The 16721-nt window shown below is 37.1% G+C and overlaps 2 protein-coding genes across 3 annotated transcripts; both read left to right on the top strand.

The window, feature by feature from the left end:
• The first annotated feature begins 6312 nt into the window (after nt 1-6312).
• LOC143599606 (putative O-methyltransferase 3) lies at nt 6313-8715 on the top strand. Its single transcript, XM_077077522.1, has 3 exons — nt 6313-6396; nt 7344-8156; nt 8268-8715. Exons 2-3 carry the CDS (start codon nt 7371-7373, stop codon nt 8568-8570), a joined length of 1089 nt encoding a protein of 362 aa, XP_076933637.1. The 5' UTR covers nt 6313-6396; nt 7344-7370; the 3' UTR covers nt 8571-8715.
• A 3271-nt stretch (nt 8716-11986) lies between these two features.
• Nucleotides 11987-14423, top strand: LOC143599605 (putative O-methyltransferase 3). 2 transcript variants are annotated; one of them, XM_077077519.1, is made up of 3 exons: nt 11987-12110; nt 13052-13864; nt 13976-14423. In XM_077077519.1, exons 2-3 carry the CDS (start codon nt 13079-13081, stop codon nt 14276-14278), a joined length of 1089 nt encoding a protein of 362 aa, XP_076933634.1. In that variant the 5' UTR covers nt 11987-12110; nt 13052-13078; the 3' UTR covers nt 14279-14423. The 2 variants fall into 2 exon arrangements, with proteins under 2 accessions (XP_076933634.1, XP_076933635.1); XM_077077520.1 differs by lacking the exon at nt 11987-12110 and having other exon boundaries at nt 12919-13864.
• The last annotated feature ends 2298 nt before the right edge of the window (nt 14424-16721 follow it).

Genomic DNA, 16721 nt, shown 5'->3' with positions numbered 1-16721 from the left:
CTGCTTATTTGACTCCGGGTTTGGAAACAGAGGTTGTGAATGTAGCTGATGCAAAGAAGGCAGGTATGTGTACGTATGAGGATCCTCCACGTCTGGTGGAGGCACGTGTATCAGCTGGGGCAGGCAGTAGTTCGCAGAGATATCAGATTGAGAGACCACTCGCTCAGCCCCGCATACGAGCACCACGGCCGACCCGTCTACCACCACAGCCACAGCCGTTGACCTTAGAGTATGTGTTTAAGGGACAGCTGGCGATGCATGAGGAGAATCAGACTTGTTTCCGCGCTTTATTTGATCATTTGCAGGTACCAATGCCAGACTGTCTGAGGCCGTTTTCTGACATGGGTGGATCAGGTTATGTTGGGCGTGATTCTGAGGCAGGAGGTTCGGGCACCGGTAAGGCTGGTGACGAGGAGTAGTTGATGATGGATGCAGTAGCAGTAACAGCCGGTTAATTTTGGGTTTATCTTTTATTTTCCCCTTATTTTTGTTTTTATATCATGACGGTCTGTACTAAATTTAATATACTTAAGGGAAAAATGTATAAAGGGGTAATCGGCTGGGTAATATATGCATAACTTTTATGACTGCTGCTGTTTATTTGTACTTTTGTGTTGTATGTGAACTTTGTGGGTGTTGTTCACTATAAACCCTCACTCGTCCACCCGGGCTACCAGGGGGTTTAAAGGGCTTGTTTCATACGCTAAATGCAATCGTGATTCCTACGAAAGTGAGTTAGGTCTTTTAAAAATTTTACTAGTTTAACAAATTTAATTATGAAATTTATTTAACTTGGCTTGGTAATTAAAATTAACGATTTTGCAAACGGTTTAAAAGACCTATCCTAATGGTTGTGAGAAACGTGCTTCTACTCGTGTGAGAGTTTACAGATACTATTGAGTGAATTGAGGAGCCGGGTTCGTTGAGCGCAAGCAAGAGTATATTTGAGTGGCTTATTTTTCTTATCAGGTAATTTTGTTTTCATAATTCGTTTTGTTTTATTAGTTTTATTGTTAAAAGTGTAATTGTATAGTTGTATAATTTTTAGGACCATCACATTAAGCCCAGTTTTAAAATTTATAATCAGTCAATTTTAATCCCGTCCTCGTTAATGTTCTTTTCAATGCTAAATTTTAAACATTGAGGACAATGTCAACCTCAAGTGTGGGGATGGGGGAAAATTAAATTTTTTGTATTAGAGTGCCTTGATTGTGCGCAAAAGCCGGAATTGTAAATAGTTTATTGCCATTATTAATGCCAAGTAGAGGTCTTTGGTCATGGTCAGTTTTTAAGCTTCTAGAAAGTCTTCCCATGCAAATGTTTTTCAAAAAGAAAAATAAAATTGACCGTTTAGATGGGGATAACGAGTCATGGGGACATGTACACATGTTTATATCGGCAACCTTAGTCCTCCGGTACGTGTGTGAGTTGACCACATATATATAATACACATATAATACATAGTATATACACATGTCATACGAGTGCCATTATAGAGAGTAACCAGTATGTCCATGATATCTAGAACTTGGTTGTCTCATGCATTTCGAGATCTTAATACCACCACCTGTATGGAGAAATAGGACTGTAGAAACCCCACATATAATGGCCTTTACATGAAAAATAAAAATAAAAATAAAAAAATACTCCCAAACCCTACATATCCCTTAGGAGCCAAGTTTGTGCCTTTTCCCTTTCGTTTGTTTAACCCACATTACAAGCCGTGTTTGCCTTATCCTTTATTATTTTAACCCTGTGGATGAAATTCGGTATGTCAAGAGTTGTATATAAGTTGTTTGTCGATCATAGTACACAATGTACGTATGTCTCGATTCAGTTGTTTGTATATATTGATGTTAGTATTTGTAAAAAAAAAAAGAAAGAAAGAAAATAAAAAGTTGTAAAATCAAAGAAAAGCTCAAAAAGAGTCATGTTTGAGTTAGTGTCGTTTGTAAATAATAGTGAGTGAGTTGTTTGTTTAAATAAATTGGGTCTCATCCACCATAAGTTACTAAATAAATCCGCTTCCACACCCTAACCTAGGCCACAACAAAACCCTTAGTTCTATTCTCTATGCAACCGGTGGGTAATGGGTGGAGATATGACTTGCTTCCAAGCTTATTACATTGTGTTCATACTTGGTATAGAGGGCAGAGAGATACTAGCACATTTTTTGTTGGTCCAGATATTAAACCGAGAGGAGAGATATTATATTATGAGGGGTATGACCATGTGTGCCTTAACCGGAAACAAAGTACACTCGTTTGGGCGGTTCCATAGTTTTAAATTGTAACATTAAATTATTTGGTGGGTTATCAACCTTGACAGTGTCAGTTCTTGGGAATTGGGTATGACCTTATACCTCACTAGTATTAATCTTGGTAATTTATGAATCATCGATCGAGGTGTATGTGTTGCATGAGAGTTTGCTTGAGGGCAAGCAAAAGATAAGTGTGGGGATGTGATGGTTGGGCAAAAGTCGTGTATATTATTATATTATTTGTTTACTTTTAGTTTAAATATTATATGAACTTTGGTACTTCAAGCGTGTTTATGTGTTTCAGGATACTTGACGTTAAGGACGCTTATCGGGATGAATTATGGGCTTGGAACGAAGATGTAGAAGACTCATAATGATTGGCAAGCTTTCCGATGCAAAATAATTGAAGAAAACAAAGAAAATTCTGTTAGACACCCTTAGCGCGGCGCTAAGGGAGTTTAGAGATACTCTAAAGACTCACATCAGGAAAGCAGACCTTAGCGCGGCGCTAAGGTCTCACCCACTAGACTTTAGCACCGCGCTAAAGTCCTTTAGACGGGAAATTAAAACCTAGCTCTATTATATTGAGTTTTCAGCCCCCATTCGAACTATCCTTCATTCCTTCAACCAAATACAAGCCCTAGGACGATTTTCCATCATCCCGAAGCCTTCGGTTCGTCCGTTCATCGCATGCTTCCGTCCTCTCATCAGATAAGCGAATCTTTCGTGATGCCGATGTCAGGCTAAAACCATTGTATTCACTTTAGGCTAGGGTTTTGTGTAAACTAACTTTGATCAGATTCTATGTTTTGAATGAGTATGAACTTGATTGATTGTTTTTAATCTTGTTTTACATTAAAAATTTATTGTTTAAACAGTTTATGATTTTGATTGTCAAACTTTGCATCACTTTTCTGGTTGTGTTCATCACATGTAGGGTTAGCTCTTATGTCATTGAACCAATAATTGTTAGTCATTGCTTATAACTGATTTTCATATTTTAAACTGGTAATTAGGTAAACCGGAGTTCAGTTGTGTCAACAATTCGGTTAGGGTATCGTTTGTCCTCACAACCCAACTGTTAGGTTTAGTAATTACTGCGCAATTAATCTTACGAATCTGTGATTAGTCGGTCATCACATTACCTGAACCTGAAGTGAATCGTTTTCTTATTATTGTTTACAAACTTTTCCAAGTTATCGTGTTTTCTTATAATCATCTTTATAAACTGCTTGACATCGACTGTCCGCCAAGAATAATATTTAATAATAATGAACTTTACTTGCACTTTCCACTGATTCCATGTGGAGACGACCTTACTTACCCGTACTAGTTATAGGTATTTAAGCTTCATAAATACTTGTTTTTTATTAGAGCACGACATTTACATCACGTATGTTTCACATATACAAGATGTTGTTCCTGATGGAAATTATGGATTCCGGTCTACAGCTGTTGCTCTAGGTCGTCCTGAAGATGACTGGATCCATATACGAAATGAACTTATACAAGAGATGACGAGTAATTGGAATGTGTACATCCATGTATTCGGTGACATTCGTTGTAATAGAGTATTTAATACCCTGCATTGGTCAAGCTATGGAATGGCTCCACGAGAACGCTGGATGGAAATTCCGTCCACAACTTTTATGATCGCTAATAGGTATGGGGTGATCTTTCACGCATTGTCAATAGATGAACGTAACAATTCTACAATTTTTCCATTGTTGCATCATCCTCAAGAAATCCTAGACCATGCTGCCATTGCCATTCTAAATGTCGACGATTGTCATTTTGTGGTTGTTTAGTTTGAAGGGATATACCCTATGCCGACAATTAGCTGTGTAAAAATTTTACATTTACATAACTAATTTTACATATACATAATTTAGCTGTGTATAAACATAACTAAAATACATAACTATTTTTTTTTTAAAAAATGCATAACTAATTTTTTTATGTAACTTATAGTTTAGCATATTACTATTTGATTGTTTCTCTAACGTTAAAATTATAAACTTCAATTTTAATCTAATTATTTTATGTAATTTATAATTTAGTAGGTTACTATGTCGGAAGATGAAAGTGTTGACGGTGATGATGTTATTTATGAGACCCATAAGTATTTACAGTTTCCCGCGGGAACCGAGGACCATCGCAGACTTCGTCGGTTTGTAGACAGGAAAATGGCTAACCCTATCTTGATTAATTGGGATCTTTTACGGGATGTAGGAGAGATTGAGATGGCCGAGGGGATTATAGGTGTGGGTACACCATGGAGACATCTTATAGATCTTGCTAGCCTCCCTTGTTATCGGGAGTTTACTTTATAGTTTTGTCCACATTTCGTTTTACCCCTCCAAACAACATGCATGCAGATAACAGCGTGGTGTTTCGTTTATTTGGCCAGAATCATGGGATGACATTACCCAAGTTTGTTGTTGCATCAGGGTTGTACACAGAGGAGCATGTTCTTTGTCCGAAGTTCGAGGAGGGTATATTTGTGGAGAATGACCAAACAGTGACACAGTTTTGGGGTCAGATTGGTACCGGCCCATTTAATATAAAGGCCAGGTCGAGTTCGATTATTGATCCTCTTCATCGATACCTACACAAGGTCATCGCGTGTTCTATTACTGGTCATGGGAATAGTAAGGAGTGGTGCACCTCACCTGATCTGTTTTATTTATATTGTTTGTTGACGCCGGTTAATTGTAACCTTGCATGGTGTATGGCTTCTTACTTTGCTACTCTTCATAGCAAACAGCAGGATGGTGAGATTATTTGTGGATCTTATATTACATCTATCGGGCACAATTTAGGTTTGCTCAACCCGGATTCTGTTTGTGGTATGCATGTAAAAAAGGCGAGGAGTTTAGATAAAAATACAGTGAAACGTATGAACATTGCTACGAAGTTCCCAAACTTGGGTTTACGTTTCTCTGTGGTGCCTGGAGTTGTTTGGCAGCCTCAGCAGCATGAGCATGTTCAGGACCAGCCTCCCCATGACCATCACGTTCAGGACCAACACAATGACCCCGCTCAACAACATCATCAATATCACCACAGGCATGTTGTTAGAGGTCCGGTAGTGCCATGCCAAATTATTCAGGATATCCAACATATTCAGGCGAGTCAGGTTTGGTTTCAAGAATGGATGGTTGAATGGGCCAGATCACAGGGTTTTAACCCCCCTCCTACTCCTCAGCACCCGGGTCAGCAACACCATCCATCTCAGTCTTCGGGTCAGCAGCACCATCCATCTCAGTCTTCGGGTCAGCAGCACCATCCATCTCAGTCTTCGGGTCATCAGCACCAGCCATCTCAGTCTTCGGGTCATCAGCACCATCCATCTCAGTCTTTAAGTCAGCAGCACCATCCCGCTGGGCACCCACCTCCACCAGCATAGGGTTTTCATTGGGCAACTTGTTTGTTTATGTGGACTTGTTTTTGTGTTCTCGGTCATGTTTTTATGGTTGTGATGTACTTGATTATGGATGTTCGTAGGGTGAACTCTTATTTTGTATTTATGTGGTATGCTATGTTATGTGGTATTGTTACTTCTATTACTATGTGATTTGTATGTGTAATTATAGATTTAAAATAATATAGTTAAACATGATAGCATAATATAAATTGAAGATTAATATTACAAGTAACACATTAAAATGACACAACTTACAACTAATTTTGGATAACATAAAATTTATCTCGTATAGTTCGTGTAACTCGTATGGGACATGATCGTATAGGCAATCTCAAAAAATATATAATTTATCTCGTATAGTTCGGGTAACTCGTATGGGACATGGTCGTATAGGCAATCTCAAAAAGTGTGTCATGGCAGAAAGTAAAAAGTTGTTATGTCATATGAAATTTCAAATAATCTCGTATGACCCATACTACTCGTATGAGGGGTTACTCGTATAAACCTTATATAATAGTTACTTTTCTCGTATTAAATTGTTTCCTTAAAGTCTTTTTGTGGGGTCCACCACGACAGCAGCATTCTTCTTCATATATCTCAACCCTCATCCACTCATTCCGATCTTACGTTCGTACTTCTTGTATTCAGTTCACCATCGCTATCATCATTAGAAACATCAAGAAACAAAATAAAGGCCTATTTAAAATATGTAAGTTCTTCCTCCTTTTAACTTGATACTCTTAGTTTAATATTCACAGATCAATGTTAATCTGTCGGGCTGTAGCGAATTGATCGATAACGTTGGTATGACGGTAAAAATATCGGGTTTTTATGGTTTTAAAGTGGCATGTTCTAAGTCTTGGGCGTTTTGGCTGCTTATTATTTAGGATTTTGTATTTATAGACGTGATTGATGTGCTTCATGATGATTGATGTTCTGTTTAAGTCTCGTTAATGATCTTTAGATCTCTCATGTTGGAGGAGAATCATTTTGTGTTTGTGTGCATGACTCCATAGTAAGAGTTAAATGATCTTGTTATTGGTATAAGCCTGTTACGGTTTATTCGATTAACCTCCCAGGGACACAAGAGAAGGAAAAAAAATAGATTCAAAAATAATATATTTCTTAAACGAGATTATAATATATAGGAAAACAAAAACATAAAAATAGAAAAAGATAAACAATAAGGAAACATAATATGACTATAACAAAGAAACTAAATAAAACATAATCTTTAATAATAATAATAATAATAATAATAATAATAAATATATTAATTTAATAGGATCGTATCACCTTCTTTAAACTACATTGTAATTAGCAGAGCATATTTTCTCATGCAAGACTTTAAAGACTTTAAAGTACGTTTTTATTTCTAAATGGGTACGGGGTACCATCAATTTTTATTTTTAATTTTCTTCTGCTAGTTGTAAAGCTAAGTTAGTCACTTAATCCAGAAAAGTTAACATCATTAGTGGGAAAAAAAACATGAACTTTAGAGAGTTTTTCTTTTTGTAAAACTATAGTTTACCCAACAATATATACGTACACTGATAAAAAGAATTCAAATATTTTTGTAGTAATTTAGTTTTCTACTGTGAATCTTAGTTTTGATTTGGAATAACTTTTTTAACCTTTTATATTTATACTTATAAGCAAGTTGGGTCTAAACTCTAAACCTAAATGGACATCAACCAAAGTCAAGTAGAAGCAAATGAACTCTTTGAAGCTCAGGCACATATATACAGACATGTCTTCAACTATGCAACCTCCATGTCGCTTGGTTGCGCACTTGAACTTGAGATACCCGACATCATTCATAATCATGGAAAACCGATCACTATTCAAGAACTCGTTTCAAAGCTCAATCTCCCCATTGAGAAAACCCTTAATTTGCAGCGCCTGATGCGGTTGCTGATTCACTCCAACTTCTTCTCCCTCACCAAGATTCATGATCAAGAAGACGAAGGATATGTTCTCACAACCGCATCAAAGTTATTAGTCAAGAACACTAGTGAAAACTCGCAAAACCTACCGAACTTATTACCATTCGCTAATTTGATCCTAGATCCTGTTTTTATAACTCCTTGGCAGTTCTTGGGGAAGTGGTTTCATGAAAACGAATCCACGGCTTTCGAGACTGCTCATGGGATCCGTCTATGGGAATATGCTAACAAGAATCCTGGATTCAATGGGTTGTTTAATGACGCGATGGCAAGTGATTCCAAGATGATGAGTTTGGTGGTCAAAGATTGTCAAGAGATCTTTGAAGGTGTGGAGTCATTAGTTGATGTTGGAGGTGGAACTGGACTCAATGCTAAGATTCTCCTTGAAGCTTTTCCGAATATGACTTGCACTGTTTTCGACCTCCCGCACGTTGTTGCTGACAAGATTGATACTAGGAATCTCAAATATGTTGGAGGTGATATGTTTAACTCCATCCCATCTGCTGATGCCATCTTTTTTAAGGTAATCCGTTAAATGTTACTCTACGAGCTTAAAACTGGTTACGTTTGTTTGTTTTAGACCGTGTTAAAGGGAATAACTAGCTTTGTTGCTAATGCTTGATATATTATGTAGAATGTTCTGCATAATTGGAGTGATGATAGCGTGTTGAAGATACTGAAACAATGTCGGGAGGCTATTCGACTTGAAGGTGACAAAGGAAAAGTGGTCATCATAGATATGGTAGTGGACGAAAAACATAACCGACACGAAATAACAGAAACCAAGATGGTTTTCGACGTCTTGATGATGGTTCTAGTAACTGGAAGAGAAAGGACCGAAGTTGAGTGGGAGAGACTGTTCTTAGAAGCTGGATTTAGTCGATATAAAATAACTCCCAACTTCGGGTTGAGGTCTCTCATGGAAGTTTTTGCTTAGATCTTTTCTTGATGTATCAAAAAAAGATATGTTAATTTTCGTTTTAATAAACGAGTGGTTAAACCCTAAACCATGAAATCTAAATTGTTTATACTTGTATCAAACCTTATATAATGTATCGTTACTGGGCCTTGAACTATAATCTAAATTCTAAATTCCAAATTCCTAAAATTGAGACTCTTTAAACTTGTCTAGTACTAGACTACTAGTTACTCAGCATATACCGGTTTGTTTTTTGAGTTGCCAGTCAATGGTTAAAGAGGTTAAAACCGGTTAATAACTAGTTTGGGTATGAATCCTATATGAATGAATAGGTTATTTAACCGAATTGGTTAACCTAAATAACCGATTATTTTTTTATGTTCTAAAAAAAAATATTCAAGAATCTAAAAGGTGTAATTAAGAATGAGCAAACTAATTGTACCAAGTACCGGTACTCTCTCGAATTCGTACCGAACGGGCATTGGTACATTTTTTTTATGTTCAGCATTTGTACCATTTGGTTTCAACATATTTTTTGTACTTTCAATGGTACCGATTACACTTTCACTAGCTTGTTTCTGTTTTGATACTTTTCGGTATCTCATCCCTAGGTGTGATATACTTTCAATTTCTTAGAATTATTTGCAGACTAAGAGACGTCAAAGGGGATTCTTAACCCCAAAAAATTCCGGGTTCTATGACATTAATCAATTATTAAAATGGTCCATTCTATTTTTTATGTTAAATAATTAATCATATGTAAAAGGACTACCAAACCACATGATGCCAGACTGCCAGTGCATTTTCTCAGTTTGCTTTACACCTGGATCCCGCTGGCCCGGCCCAAGTGGGAGATGGGACCGCATAGTGTTCATTCCAAAGGTGGCCCAAAGGTGTTGAATTTTTCTGTACTTAATTTATATAAAATTATCGATAACCTTTAGACCCACTCACATTCCTTAAACTTGTGAACTTTTTAGGGTGCCGTAGAGGGCGAGAAAACAGCCTAATATGAGGAGATTTTTTTTAAACACGCCCCCCCCCCCCCCCAAACGATAAAAGGGGTGAAATGTGGGGGCAACGTATTCTTCTTGCCCATCTTTCTTTTGTTTTTATTAGTATTATAATTGTTTGTGTGTGATATATATATAGTGAAAAGATCCAATACTTTAATCCTTAATGTACATTAATGTACGCAAATCCCGTTTTTCACGAATCGATCCATGAATTCACATCCCAAGATCTCGGAATCGTCAATACATATCCAATTAATTATTGGTTAACCGAAAAAAAAACAGTTTTGGATCGTTAATCGATCAATTATTTACTTTTTTCACGAATACCGTTTTTGAGCGTTTTCTAAGCGTTTTAGGTTTTTAGCTGAGCGTTTAAGTTTATGTAACTTATAGTTTAGCATATTACTATTTGATTGTTTCTCTAACGTTAAAATTATAAACTTCAATTTTAATCTAATTATTTTATGTAATTTATAATTTAGTAGGTTACTATGTCGGAAGATGAAAGTGTTGACGGTGATGATGTTATTTATGAGACCCATAAGTATTTACAGTTTCCCGCGGGAACCGAGGACCATCGCAGACTTCGTCGGTTTGTAGACAGGAAAATGGCTAACCCTATCTCGATTAATTGGGATCTTTTACGGGATGTAGGAGAGATTGAGATGGCCGAGGGGATTATAGGTGTGGGTACACCATGGAGACATCTTATAGATCTTGCTAGCCTCCCTTGTTATCGGGAGTTTACTTTATAGTTTTGTCCACATTTCGTTTTACCCCTCCAAACAACATGCATGCAGATAACAGCGTGGTGTTTCGTTTATTTGGCCAGAATCATGGGATGACATTACCCAAGTTTGTTGTTGCATCAGGGTTGTACACAGAGGAGCATGTTCTTTGTCCGAAGTTCGAGGAGGGTATATTTGTGGAGAATGACCAAACAGTGACACAGTTTTGGGGTCAGATTGGTACCGGCCCATTTAATATAAAGGCCAGGTCGAGTTCGATTATTGATCCTCTTCATCGATACCTACACAAGGTCATCGCGTGTTCTATTACTGGTCATGGGAATAGTAAGGAGTGGTGCACCTCACCTGATCTGTTTTATTTATATTGTTTGTTGACGCCGGTTAATTGTAACCTTGCATGGTGTATGGCTTCTTACTTTGCTACTCTTCATAGCAAACAGCAGGATGGTGAGATTATTTGTGGATCTTATATTACATCTATCGGGCACAATTTAGGTTTGCTCAACCCGGATTCTGTTTGTGGTATGCATGTAAAAAAGGCGAGGAGTTTAGATAAAAATACAGTGAAACGTATGAACATTGCTACGAAGTTCCCAAACTTGGGTTTACGTTTCTCTGTGGTGCCTGGAGTTGTTTGGCAGCCTCAGCAGCATGAGCATGTTCAGGACCAGCCTCCCCATGACCATCATGTTCAGGACCAACACAATGACCCCGCTCAACAACATCATCAATATCACCACAGGCATGTTGTTAGAGGTCCGGTAGTGCCATGCCAAATTATTCAGGATATCCAACATATTCAGGCGAGTCAGGTTTGGTTTCAAGAATGGATGGTTGAATGGGCCAGATCACAGGGTTTTAACCCCCCTCCTACTCCTCAGCACCCGGGTCAGCAACACCATCCATCTCAGTCTTCGGGTCAGCAGCACCATCCATCTCAGTCTTCGGGTCAGCAGCACCATCCATCTCAGTCTTCGGGTCATCAGCACCAGCCATCTCAGTCTTCGGGTCATCAGCACCATCCATCTCAGTCTTTAAATCAGCAGCACCATCCCGCTGGGCACCCACCTCCACCAGCATAGGGTTTTCATTGGGCAACTTGTTTGTTTATGTGGACTTGTTTTTGTGTTCTCGGTCATGTTTTTATGGTTGTGATGTACTTGATTATGGATGTTCGTAGGGTGAACTCTTATTTTGTATTTATGTGGTATGCTATGTTATGTGGTATTGTTACTTCTATTACTATGTGATTTGTATGTGTAATTATAGATTTAAAATAATATAGTTAAACATGATAGCATAATATAAATTGAAGATTAATATTACAAGTAACACATTAAAATGACACAACTTACAACTAATTTTGGATAACATAAAATTTATCTCGTATAGTTCGTGTAACTCGTATGGGACATGATCGTATAGGCAATCTCAAAAAATATATAATTTATCTCGTATAGTTCGGGTAACTCGTATGGGACATGGTCGTATAGGCAATCTCAAAAAGTGTGTCATGGCAGAAAGTAAAAAGTTGTTATGTCATATGAAATTTCAAATAATCTCGTATGACCCATACTACTCGTATAAACCTTATATAATAGTTACTTTTCTCGTATTAAATTGTTTCCTTAAAGTCTTTTTGTGGGGTCCACCACGACAGCAGCATTCTTCTTCATATATCTCAACCCTCATCCACTCATTCCGATCTTACGTTCGTACTTCTTGTATTCAGTTCACCATCGCTATCATCATTAGAAACATCAAGAAACAAAATAAAGGCCTATTTAAAATATGTAAGTTCTTCCTCCTTTTAACTTGATACTCTTAGTTTAATATTCACAGATCAATGTTAATCTGTCGGGCTGTAGCGAATTGATCGATAACGTTGGTATGACGGTAAAAATATCGGGTTTTTATGGTTTTAAAGTGGCATGTTCTAAGTCTTGGGCGTTTTGGCTGCTTATTATTTAGGATTTTGTATTTATAGACGTGATTGATGTGCTTCATGATGATTGATGTTCTGTTTAAGTCTCGTTAATGATCTTTAGATCTCTCATGTTGGAGGAGAATCATTTTGTGTTTGTGTGCATGACTCCATAGTAAGAGTTAAATGATCTTGTTATTGGTATAAGCCTGTTACGGTTTATTCGATTAACCTCCCAGGGACACAAGAGAAGGAAAAAAAATAGATTCAAAAATAATATATTTCTTAAACGAGATTATAATTTATAGGAAAACAAAAACATAAAAATAGAAAAAGATAAACAATAAGGAAACATAATATGACTATAACAAAGAAACTAAATAAAACATAATCTTTAATAATAATAATAATAATAATAATAAATATATTAATTTAATAGGATCGTATCACCTTCTTTAAACTACATTGTAATTAGCAGAGCATATTTTCTCATGCAAGACTTTAAAGACTTTAAAGTACGTTTTTATTTCTAAATGGGTACGGGGTACCATCAATTTTTATTTTTAATTTTCTTCTGCTAGTTGTAAAGCTAAGTTAGTCACTTAATCCAGAAAAGTTAACATCATTAGTGGGAAAAAAAACATGAACTTTAGAGAGTTTTTCTTTTTGTAAAACTATAGTTTACCCAACAATATATACGTACACTGATAAAAAGAATTCAAATATTTTTGTAGTAATTTAGTTTTCTACTGTGAATCTTAGTTTTGATTTGGAATAACTTTTTTAACCTTTTATATTTATACTTATAAGCAAGTTGGGTCTAAACTCTAAACCTAAATGGACATCAACCAAAGTCAAGTAGAAGCAAATGAACTCTTTGAAGCTCAGGCTCATATATACAGACATGTCTTCAACTATGCAACCTCCATGTCGCTTGGTTGCGCACTTGAACTTGAGATACCCGACATCATTCATAATCATGGAAAACCGATCACTATTCAAGAACTCGTTTCAAAGCTCAATCTCCCCATTGAGAAAACCCTTAATTTGCAGCGCCTGATGCGGTTGCTGATTCACTCCAACTTCTTCTCCCTCACCAAGATTCATGATCAAGAAGACGAAGGATATGTTCTCACAACCGCATCAAAGTTATTAGTCAAGAACACTAGTGAAAACTCGCAAAACCTACCGAACTTATTACCATTCGCTAATTTGATCCTAGATCCTGTTTTTATAACTCCTTGGCAGTTCTTGGGGAAGTGGTTTCATGAAAACGAATCCACGGCTTTCGAGACTGCTCATGGGATCCGTCTATGGGAATATGCTAACAAGAATCCTGGATTCAATGGGTTGTTTAATGACGCGATGGCAAGTGATTCCAAGATGATGAGTTTGGTGGTCAAAGATTGTCAAGAGATCTTTGAAGGTGTGGAGTCATTAGTTGATGTTGGAGGTGGAACTGGACTCAATGCTAAGATTCTCCTTGAAGCTTTTCCGAATATGACTTGCACTGTTTTCGACCTCCCGCACGTTGTTGCTGACAAGATTGATACTAGGAATCTCAAATATGTTGGAGGTGATATGTTTAACTCCATCCCATCTGCTGATGCCATCTTTTTTAAGGTAATCCGTTAAATGTTACTCTACGAGCTTAAAACTGGTTACGTTTGTTTGTTTTAGACCGTGTTAAAGGGAATAACTAGCTTTGTTGCTAATGCTTGATATATTATGTAGAATGTTCTGCATAATTGGAGTGATGATAGCGTGTTGAAGATACTGAAACAATGTCGGGAGGCTATTCGACTTGAAGGTGACAAAGGAAAAGTGGTCATCATAGATATGGTAGTGGACGAAAAACATAACCGACACGAAATAACAGAAACCAAGATGGTTTTCGACGTCTTGATGATGGTTCTAGTAACTGGAAGAGAAAGGACCGAAGTTGAGTGGGAGAGACTGTTCTTAGAAGCTGGATTTAGTCGATATAAAATAACTCCCAACTTCGGGTTGAGGTCTCTCATGGAAGTTTTTGCTTAGATCTTTTCTTGATGTATCAAAAAAAGATATGTTAATTTTCGTTTTAATAAACGAGTGGTTAAACCCTAAACCATGAAATCTAAATTGTTTATACTTGTATCAAACCTTATATAATGTATCGTTACTGGGCCTTGAACTATAATCTAAATTCTAAATTCCAAATTCCTAAAATTGAGACTCTTTAAACTTGTCTAGTACTAGACTACTAGTTACTCAGCATATACCGGTTTGTTTTTTGAGTTGCCAGTCAATGGTTAAAGAGGTTAAAACCGGTTAATAACTAGTTTGGGTATGAATCCTATATGAATGAATAGGTTATTTAACCGAATTGGTTAACCTAAATAACCGATTATTTTTTTATGTTCTAAAAAAAAATATTCAAGAATCTAAAAGGTGTAATTAAGAATGAGCAAACTAATTGTACCAAGTACCGGTACTCTCTCGAATTCGTACCGAACGGGCATTGGTACATTTTTTTTATGTTCAGCATTTGTACCATTTGGTTTCAACATATTTTTTGTACTTTCAATGGTACCGATTACACTTTCACTAGCTTGTTTCTGTTTTGATACTTTTCGGTATCTCATCCCTAGGTGTGATATACTTTCAATTTCTTAGAATTATTTGCAGACTAAGAGACGTCAAAGGGGATTCTTAACCCCAAAAAATTCCGGGTTCTATGACATTAATCAATTATTAAAATGGTCCATTCTATTTTTTATGTTAAATAATTAATCATATGTAAAAGGACTACCAAACCACATGATGCCAGACTGCCAGTGCATTTTCTCAGTTTGCTTTACACCTGGATCCCGCTGGCCCGGCCCAAGTGGGAGATGGGACCGCATAGTGTTCATTCCAAAGGTGGCCCAAAGGTGTTGAATTTTTCTGTACTTAATTTATATAAAATTATCGATAACCTTTAGACCCACTCACATTCCTTAAACTTGTGAACTTTTTAGGGTGCCGTAGAGGGCGAGAAAACAGCCTAATATGAGGAGATTTTTTTTAAACACGCCCCCCCCCCCCCCCAAACGATAAAAGGGGTGAAATGTGGGGGCAACGTATTCTTCTTGCCCATCTTTCTTTTGTTTTTATTAGTATTATAATTGTTTGTGTGTGATATATATATAGTGAAAAGATCCAATACATTAATCCTTAATGTACATTAATGTACGCAAATCCCGTTTTTCACGAATCGATCCATGAATTCACATCCCAAGATCTCGGAATCGTCAATACATATCCAATTAATTATTGGTTAACCGAAAAAAAAACAGTTTTGGATCGTTAATCGATCAATTATTTACTTTTTTCACGAATACCGTTTTTGAGCGTTTTCTAAGCGTTTTAGGTTTTTAGCTGAGCGTTTAAGTTTATGTAACTTATAGTTTAGCATATTACTATTTGATTGTTTCTCTAACGTTAAAATTATAAACTTCAATTTTAATCTAATTATTTTATGTAATTTATAATTTAGTAGGTTACTATGTCGGAAGATGAAAGTGTTGACGGTGATGATGTTATTTATGAGACCCATAAGTATTTACAGTTTCCCGCGGGAACCGAGGACCATCGCAGACTTCGTCGGTTTGTAGACAGGAAAATGGCTAACCCTATCTCGATTAATTGGGATCTTTTACGGGATGTAGGAGAGATTGAGATGGCCGAGGGGATTATAGGTGTGGGTACACCATGGAGACATCTTATAGATCTTGCTAGCCTCCCTTGTTATCGGGAGTTTACTTTATAGTTTTGTCCACATTTCGTTTTACCCCTCCAAACAACATGCATGCAGATAACAGCGTGGTGTTTCGTTTATTTGGCCAGAATCATGGGATGACATTACCCAAGTTTGTTGTTGCATCAGGGTTGTACACAGAGGAGCATGTTCTTTGTCCGAAGTTCGAGGAGGGTATATTTGTGGAGAATGACCAAACAGTGACACAGTTTTGGGGTCAGATTGGTACCGGCCCATTTAATATAAAGGCCAGGTCGAGTTCGATTATTGATCCTCTTCATCGATACCTACACAAGGTCATCGCGTGTTCTATTACTGGTCATGGGAATAGTAAGGAGTGGTGCACCTCACCTGATCTGTTTTATTTATATTGTTTGTTGACGCCGGTTAATTGTAACCTTGCATGGTGTATGGCTTCTTACTTTGCTACTCTTCATAGCAAACAGCAGGATGGTGAGATTATTTGTGGATCTTATATTACATCTATCGGGCACAATTTAGGTTTGCTCAACCCGGATTCTGTTTGTGGTATGCATGTAAAAAAGGCGAGGAGTTTAGATAAAAATACAGTGAAACGTATGAACATTGCTACGAAGTTCCCAAACTTGGGTTTACGTTTCTCTGTGGTGCCTGGAGTTGTTTGGCAGCCTCAGCAGCATGAGCATGTTCAGGACCAGCCTCCCCATGACCATCATGTTCAGG

This window comes from Bidens hawaiensis, unplaced genomic scaffold, assembly GCF_021521415.1.
Source record: "Bidens hawaiensis isolate Kalapana, Puna unplaced genomic scaffold, B.hawaiensis_p1.1 tig00052413_1, whole genome shotgun sequence".
NCBI classification, from domain to species: Eukaryota; Viridiplantae; Streptophyta; class Magnoliopsida; order Asterales; family Asteraceae; genus Bidens; species Bidens hawaiensis.
Note: the sequence above shows the minus strand (reverse complement) of the source record. Positions and strands in the feature narration are given on the sequence as shown.